The sequence below is a fragment of the Bombus pyrosoma genome, linkage group LG13 (assembly GCF_014825855.1).
Source record: "Bombus pyrosoma isolate SC7728 linkage group LG13, ASM1482585v1, whole genome shotgun sequence".
In the NCBI taxonomy this organism is placed as follows: Eukaryota; Metazoa; Arthropoda; class Insecta; order Hymenoptera; family Apidae; genus Bombus; species Bombus pyrosoma.
This window is the reverse complement of record NC_057782.1, coordinates 2,147,111-2,156,199: the sequence shown is the minus strand read 5'-3', so window position 1 is coordinate 2,156,199 and position 9,089 is coordinate 2,147,111. Positions and strand designations below refer to the sequence as shown.

The 9,089-nt window shown below is 35.8% G+C and overlaps 2 protein-coding genes across 2 annotated transcripts in view; both read right to left on the bottom strand.

The window, feature by feature from the left end:
* Nucleotides 1-2,652, bottom strand: part of LOC122574362 — a 24,488-nt gene extending 21,836 nt beyond the window's left edge. Inside the window, exons 1-4 of the mRNA XM_043741876.1 lie at nt 2,458-2,652; nt 2,306-2,399; nt 2,105-2,221; nt 1,510-1,728 (exon numbers count right to left, since the gene is read on the bottom strand). Coding sequence (XP_043597811.1) covers nt 1,510-1,728; nt 2,105-2,221; nt 2,306-2,399; nt 2,458-2,652 — 625 coding nt within the window. The remainder of the gene's footprint in view (nt 1-1,509; nt 1,729-2,104; nt 2,222-2,305; nt 2,400-2,457) is intronic.
* Nucleotides 2,653-6,554: 3,902 nt separating this feature from the next.
* On the bottom strand, nt 6,555-6,960 carry LOC122574134. The gene has a single exon (XM_043741341.1). It carries the CDS (start codon nt 6,957-6,959, stop codon nt 6,573-6,575), a length of 387 nt encoding a protein of 128 aa, XP_043597276.1. The 5' UTR covers nt 6,960; the 3' UTR covers nt 6,555-6,572.
* Between the last annotated feature and the right edge of the window lie 2,129 nt (nt 6,961-9,089).

Here is a 9,089-nt window from a genome sequence, read left to right as displayed (position 1 = left end):
TTTATGTGATGCTTCCATGTAAGGCGTGTGTCTAAATGTATTCCTAGATATTTGACATACTTTGTTTGTGCTATGTGGGCGCCATTTAGTTGGATGTCTGGTGTTTTTCCTTTTCTAAGCGTAAATGTTATGTGATTGCACTTACTGGTGTTCGCTTTTATTTGTTTGCTTTGCAGCCACTTTTCTATTTTTGTAATGTAGGTTTTAATATATTCATTACACTGTTCATAATTTTAGACTTTAATTGCACAATGTCAATTCACTTAGAGAAGTATCTGCTATAGCTAGGTAATTTTTCCCTCTTTAGCGTAAAATATCTGTGACTACCTTTTTACACGATAGAATGAGGAAGAGAGTGAAATATTAATGTTTCTTGGTTTTCTCATTTGCATATTTCTACATGCTTCACATTTCGCCCCAGTATTTTCAATATCTTTATTTATACTCGTCCAGTATAATAGCTTATTGGTTCTTATTTTCATTTCGCTTATTCCTAAATGACCTCCATGTAATCTGTTTAACACCTCTTCTCTTAAATTACTTGATATGACTACTGTTGTAAATGACAACGTGAGTTCGTGCTCGCTATCCATATGCAAATGCGTTAGTTACAAGAAATAGTAACCAGAAGATAGTTCTAGTTACAATCGATAGATTTAAGATGTTTTTTTGTTTTTACCCCTAGTCCATGTATGTGTGTGCAATAAAGATTTTTTTGGCTCAGAACAGTGTGATACATTTATCTATGCAATATAATAATAATTATTGTGATCCTACCTCTGAGTATAGAAATAACAACCAACTACTTTGGCTCCATTCAATATTAAATCATTGACTGCATATAGATTGTCCTTTCTCTTATCTTTTTCCAACATTTTGTCATTATTAATGCTTTGTTTTATTCTATTTGTCTTCCACTTTCCGCCATGTGTTTGTAAATGCTACGTACAATATTTTTTTCTTTTTTATTATTTATTTAAATTTTACAATTTGTCCAGTAGGACATTTGGTAAAATATTATAGCTCGTACAATATGAGTCAAGTCTGTCTCATCTTGTTTCTTGTATTGACAATGTACCAGCTATTAACATATAAGTTGTAGTTTGTAAGTTTAAGTTTATGTCGCTGTGACCTAGTTGAATCTATTTTTGCAATCCCTTTCTTAAACACTGTAACTAACGGTTTATGTATATTGGGATCTGTGTGAATTCTTACTTTCCTGGCGTAAATATCATAATGGAATTTTCTAGTTGCAAAGACTATGTAAAGTAGCTTCTTCTCTACCTGTGCTTAGTTTTTCTCTATCTCTGTCGGACTTTTAGATGCGAATGCTATTTATTTTTCTGTAACAAACAACGCCCTAATGCTGTGAATGATGCATCTCTCAGTATTGTAATTTGTTTCTCGTCATTAGATGTTTGCAATAAGGGAGACTTACTTATTTCCTCTTTTATATTATTAAACTCTGTCTGATGCACTCTGTTAGATAATTAACTGCGACTAATATACTTTCCAATTCTTTTTTATTATCTGCGATATTAGGCGCTTTTGTCGCCTGTATTTTATCCTCAGCGATGGTTTTACTCTTCTTCTTTGAAGATATATAACCTACATAAGCTACTATATGTTTTCTATATTGGACTTTTGTTTTATCGAATTTTATATTACTCCTTTGCGCTGCTTCAATTACCTGTTGCAAACTTTTATCATGTTCTTCTACAGCTGTGTCTACCATCAGTACATCATCAGAATATATTATGATACCAGGTATGTGACCAAATATATTTCTTCATTTTTTCCTTGAAATACTTCTGCTGCACGGTTCAGCTCAATTAGAAGTCTATTGAATCTGTAGCAACCCATTGGCGTTGAAAAAGCACACATTTGATTTTTTCGCTCTTTTCTGATAACTTAATTTGTCAAAACATTTGGTTTTTGATACTAGGTATAGCACAATAGTTCTTCCTAGTTAACTTTTCATTTACTGCTTCTGTTGTGGTTATTTCATAATATGGACGGTGTATTTCTTCATTTAGATTCCTGGAATCTCTTGTCAAATTTTCAGACTTCCATCTGATTTTTCCCTAATAATTAGATTGCTTACCTTGCTGTTTTAAATGCTGTCGAAGTTTATTTTTTATAACTTTTGCTGGTAGTTTCGAGATACGCTCCCTCCCTTGCGTCAAAACTATATCAAAGGTCCGTGAAAATTCTCCTATGTCTATGAAAACGTGTTCGTTTTTTTAAATAAATTATTCTATATCACTGTTCTCTTCCTTTATGTTATGCATTGCATTTAGTATACCTAGCTGTTTGTACGTTTCTAATTCTAACAAGTGTTTTACTTTCTCTTTTATTACTGTAAATTCTAATGTGTACTTATTCCTTTGGTATCTATCCTAAATGTAATCTGCCAGTCTTTTATTTGTATTTCTTCTAATCGGTCTTCCATTTTACATTATTTATGTTTAAACTGCTTATGGTAGAGTCACTGCTCGCCTGACTTCTATTGTTTATCCTGTTGTTTATATTCCATTGTTTATCTTTACTGTTGTCACGCTTGTTCTGCATGCCTGCGCGGAATGGCTGTATTTTCCACATTTTCCACTTTTTTGCCCATATGCTGGACACTGCCGCGGCCATGTATCCCATTGCACCTGTTCTGTCACGAACTCGTGTCTCTAACCTGCTGCTTACTCGTTGCTCTCTAAAGCTTCCTTTTCCGTAACTGATTTCTTCCTCTTTTCTTCTTCTATTACATCTCTCATATGTATAATGATTTTTTTGTGTTGCGTATGTCGGAGATGAAAGGACATCGGGGCCTTTCTTTTCGAATGATTAGGAAAACCAATACCCTAGCCCGGACTTTTATTGTAGCTACCCTTAAGCAATAAAAATAGGAAATAGTTGTAAGACGCTAATCCGATTATGTGTACTCGGGGTTTATGATGATGGTCTTGTGCTCGAGGTGACATAATGAGTCGCCGAACGTAGCCGCGGTCACGGGACGGACATGTAACAACAGAGGTATGGAATAATTATGCAGCTCTCCTTAAAAACAAAGATTGACTCGAGAGGTGGGGAGAGGACTATATAAGGGCGGTTCCATTTGTACTGGGAGTTAGTTAGATATCGAGAAAGTTACGGAATTAGTTACTGAGAGAGTCATTACGACTTGTACGTCGAGTCACACCAAGATCGTGTATCATATCGGATTAGTCTTACCGTGGCCGTGGATTCGTATCGAACCTAAGTTCATTGTCATCGATGTCTCGTTTGTCTGATTGCCGTCATTACCTGTAACCTCTTGTAATCATCGCCTCGGTACCAATAACGATCAGCTAGAATACATAACCACGATGGTCAATTCGAGTGAAGATTCATCAGACGCCCATACTTCCAATCCTTCTCCGACACGTATATCTTCCGCGAGTTACTTCCTTTTTTTTTTTATATTTCAATGTACTTAATTAAGTTTCCCAGTTTTACACCTTGACATTTTAATACCGACTGTTGCAGCGCTCTGTCTGCGGTGTGATAAATTATATTGTCTCTTATCATCGAGTTTATTAGCATGCCATAATTATAGTTATCCCCATCTTCTTTGGTTGAGCCACATAGTGTTGCAGTGAGTGTCCTTTTTCTCTTTCTTCGCTATTAAAGAGAAATTTCTCATACGCCTGGTTCCTTTGGAACTCAACGTAGTCCTCGAAAGCTTTTATTTTCTCAGGTTCTTCTTTGTCACCCCCTCTAGGTTAAAGATTTCAAATACTTCCATCTGCTAACACTCTATTAGGTAGAGCAATGTTGCTGGCTGTGCCGTTATAGCTTTTGTTCGCCTCCCTCTCACTATCCTGAATAAGTCAAAATCTCTTTCAAATTTTCCCCAGCTTTCTGCTATATTTCCTCCTTAGAGCAGTGTTTCAGGTTTATTTATACCATCCACGGCTACTTCTGTGACGAATACACCCTCTTATTTCTCAATGGTCACTATGCTTTCTATGGTTTCTATTTTGCGATTAGGTTTTCCTTATTTTGGCTTTCCTTCGCTTTTTCCGGCAGCAGTATTTATTTATTTTCTCTTCCTTTTCTACCCTTTTTATTTACTTTTTCCTTTTTATTGTTTCTCTCTTCTTCTATATTACTACTATTTGTTTTCTCATTAGCACACGTTTATGCACGTATTTTTCTATACATTTATTATGTTGTAATTATTTTTCTGAAATACGTTAATTTCTACCTTTTACCGACCGCTTCATAGTCCACCATGTCCTTTCGCTCGCTCTTTGTAGATGGATTGCAGAAATAAACGTAGATTTTGATATTTCCAATTACACTCTTTATTACTCGTTCTAGACCCACGCTTCACGATCATTTCACTCGTAATTCATCACGCACGCACGCACGCACGCACGAACACACCTGCTACATTTACGACAAAGATATCCTATGCTGTAAGAGGAGTGAAACATCTTTCAAAGGTGTAGAATCACGTTACGATCTCTTTATACCCTGTGCATAAGAAGTTTCTACAAGTGTCTGAATATTTTTGTGATCATAGTGACGTAAAAAGTTTCCAAGAATATTCGAATACAATGTATACATAAGATCATCCACCATTCCAAAACTTGTCTTCATAAGCTTTAAAACTTCTCTAAACATTATTAACACGTTCGTCGCCCAGCGTGATTCAGTTAAGTTACGCAGAACGTAAATATAGCGACAAGCGGGAATTCATTGTTTATCGCCTTCAATGCATTGTTTATCGTCTTCTATCCATTGTTTATCGCCTTCGATTCATTGTACAGAAAAGATTATTTAGTTCTGAAATGGAGAAAGCGATAGGCTTTTCAGCTAGAGTATTCCAAAGGATCTTATGGCAGATATCTCAGATTTTTTATTCAGTCGAGAAGCATACTTGTGAAACGTACATCAGTGATTTTTTTATCTACAAAATGTTCAGTAAACAGTGTGAAAATATATTTGAAAGTGAGGAGAATAGTGATGACGGAGTCTACAACTATTGTTCGAAGTGCCCAAAATCACCCCAAATGTGTTTAGAATGTTTATATAAATACCATGCGATATAGAATAATGTAATATACTATCCAGAATATAAATTAATAAAAAGTATGGTATAATGTGTTTTTAATATTTTTATGTTTTATATCCTATATATAATATCGTATATTTAATTAACTCGAACAAGAAGAGCGTCACCATACTTTGGTGACGGGGCCCCCACGGAAGTATACCCGTCGCATAGATATGTGCGACGTGGCGACGAACGTGTTAAGAAAATTATTAATGAGTCAGAAAACTCGGTAAAATCTTAAAAATGTCGAAACTCACTTGCAAACTTATTTCTAAAACTCATGCATGACAAATAGAAGGGAAAATCTTCCAAAATTAGATATACTAGTGATGAAAGAGATGTAGTGGCTCACGAAAGTATTCAAACACCGTTTGACGATAACTTTTTTGAAATTGAACCAAACGGCTTGTTTTCTTTTTTTTTTTTTGAGAAGTTAAATTTTAAGAAAATTGAAATTGTTCGTAATTGCGAAAAAAATAGTAAAGGTAACTTTTTACAATATTTCTATCTGACTGTTTAATGGAAATTTAAACAATATCAAATTTCACTAAATTTAAACAAAATTTCATTAAGTGTATTAGCATAAGGTTTCTGAGTATCAAGAAGCGTGATAATTATCGTGTAGTACTAAAAATATATTTCTGATTCGATGTAAGGTTTCTGAGTATCAAGAAGCGTGATAATTATCGTGTAGTACTAAAAATATATTTCTGATTCGATGTATATGATCATAGATTATTAAGAAAAGTAAAAGAAATGAAAAAAATAAAAAAGAAGCCAAGCGGTCAGTCATCTAAGTATCTAAGTATTTTTTTTATTATTATTTATTTTTTAGTCCGCGCCTTTTGGCTTTGGACGAACTTTCGATTTACATTTCTTACATTTATCGTATTGCACTCCTTAGCATATTCTTATCTCTAGCCGCTAAAAATAATGACTACAAACTATTGCAACTTATGACTACACATTATTGTCACTTTGGTCTTTTGCCTCCTTGCTGTGCTACCTTCTTGTCATTCCTCTCCGTCTTGTATCGCCCTTGCCCTTCTCTTCTCTATTATTGCTTTTAATTCCGTTAGTCCTTCTCCAGTTTCATTCAGTGTTTTTTCCATGTCTTTTGGTCCTCCCGTTATCTCACATTCTTCTATTACATGTCTCAGGTCCTCTTCTTCCCTTTCACATAGTCTGCACCTTTTTTCTCCCACCTCCTTCCAGTATTCCCTCACTTTGGTCTCGTTTCCACACCTGAATCTGGCTAGCATTTTCCTGTCCTTCCACTTCATCCTCCCTTCCAAGTACTTTGGAATCTCATCTTTGGTTATATTTCTGTAGTATCTGTTATATTTGGATTCCCTTATCCTTTTCTGTTTCGTCTCTTCTGTTTCTCTCTTCCTTCTTTCTTCTATAATTTGGTCTACTGTCAACCTTTCTTGCTCTTCTCACGCTTTCCTCTGTGTCCCTCAATTTTTCACCTCTTCTAGTCCCTTCTTTCTCTTTCTTGCTCTTTTCCCTTCCTGGCCATTTCCTCAGTTTCTCTCTCTCTTTCCTTTATGCACTCTTTTACCAGTTCCTTTTTCGATTCTAGGGTTCTCTCCTCGTACCTTGCTGCTCTTTTTACTGCTCTTTCCTTGATTTCTTCTAGCTTGCACTCTTCTGTCAGTATGTAGTTTGGTGTTGTCCTATCTAAACCTAAGATCCATTTCACGTACCCTCTTTTTATCCTATCTAACCTTTCTTCCATGTTCCAGCCCCATACCTCTGCTCCAAACAGCGCCACGCTCTCTACCAATGCTCCAAACATCTTCATTCTCCTCTTGTAATCCTGTTTGAATATTCTTTCTCCCACGCTGCATGTTTTCTTCATTGCTATCATCGCTCTGCTTTTCCTGTCTTGAATATGCTTCTCATCATTGCCGTTTTTCTGTAGTATGTACCCTAGATATCTTATCTCTTCCACTTCTTCTAGTTCTTCCTCTCCCCAATTCCATCTTCTTTGTCTCCTTTTATTCCTTCTTCCTTCGAATACTACTATTTTTCTCTTTTCCGTGCTCGGTTCTAATTCGGCTTCTTTTAAAAATTTCTTGAGTCTCCTTAGCATCTCCTTTAGCTCCTCTTCTTTATCCGCCATCAACACAATATCATCTGCGTACGTCAGTGACCATACCTTTCTTCCTCCTATCGCTATGCCCCCGGATTGTCCTTTCCTTAGTTCTTCTTCCAACCCTGCCACGTAGAAAGTATCTAAGTAATTTTATTATTTTATATTGCTGATATTACAGACAAATATTTAAGAAACTCGAATTCATGCGAAGGTGATCAATATCTGTATGCGCGTATCCAAATGTACGCAATTGTATCTGAACGAAAAAACAAAAGAAAGGTGAGCGAAACTATAGAAAACATATGTCTTCTTCGGTCTTGATGATCTTTAAATATGTCGTAAAGATCGACATTCTGGAATATCTTTTTCCTGTACATCCAACTATCTAAATTATCGATAAATATAGATAAAAACTATCGATATCGCTAAAATGAATTCTGCCTATAGTTGTGCAACTGTGCCAGGGTGTGCATCAGGCTGCCGGCTGCTTATTTTCTGTTTCCAAACGATAATCGGGCTAACTTAAAGGCCCCGTGCACAATGCGAGGCTGCAAGAAACGTCTGCTACAACTTATAATTCAACTGAGAGCGAATATCACTAATGTCTTGCGTTTGGACTTGGGTTAGCTTCCTCAAATCCGGTCGATAACGCATTCGTGAAATGATAACAAACTTTGTTGTTGTTTATTGCCTTTATGACCGGCCGCATCACGGCGATCGGGTTTGAAGAGTCTCACCCAAAGCCAAGGTCAATATATTGACGATATCCACTTTTAATTGAGTTATAACAAACATTTCTTACAGTCTCGCACGTTATGTACGGCTCCTTTAAGCCTTGCTTGTCTCACCCTTGTTTATAAACAAAGGATGAGCGGCCAGCGATTGGCAACCAATACTGACACATGCGTTTTCACAGATGCACAACTATAGGCAAAAATACATTGTAGTTTTTTGTAAATATGTCGGAAACTACGCGGGACTGGTCGTATGTCTGAGAAAAAGTTATTCGAAATAATGCCCTTAAGCAGATATTAAAAAATCATAAAAATGGGAGAGGTTCAGTTGGATCTGTACATTTACCAAAATATTTCCTACAAATTAAACGAGTTTTAGTGCTGTGCGTGGAATATATTTGATAAAAGGTACGTAGAATCGATATGCACAAGTGCGATCACTTAATCTTTCATATTTTCAAAAATACAGTTAAAGCGTTTGAGACTACGCGTGTCGATATATTGCCTCTAGCCATAACAGAGGACAATATCGCTATCGGAAGCCATATTGTCGTTATATATCGTCGTTATATTAACGTTATTTCAGTTTTTATGTTACAATCGTATAGACATGCCTCGGAGAAATATTTATCCGAGATCAAAGAAAATTATGGTTTTACAACCTGAGAGGAGGAAATCGAAAGAAGGTCGTAAGGCAACGTCAGTTTGCCTCACAGCGAGGTCATAGTAAGCGCACAACGTGCGAAAAGAAAGAATGTGTGTCATTTTTGTGCATAAACAGAAGAATTTGTTTTATCTGTTTACTTTCGATCTCAAAATGTTACCAAAAAATGATTTTTTATGATTTTCGTCAGCAGACCGTATTACCCTTATTTTTGTACAAATTCCAAAATTGACTTATTTTCATAAAATATATTTTTTTTATTTATTTAAATTTTACAATTTGTCCAGTAGGACATTTGGCAAAATATTACAGTTGTAAATATTTGGTAAAATATAACATGTGGATGGTTACCCCCAGCGGGATTCCATCTTCCAGGTTGTTTATTGTATTTCTATTGTGAGGTCTGCGGGATGTTTCTTCTTCAGTCTTCTTTCTATTATGGTTTCATTCGTTTCAGCTACCAGCTGATTTGAGTGCGTTACAAGTCTTTCTTTA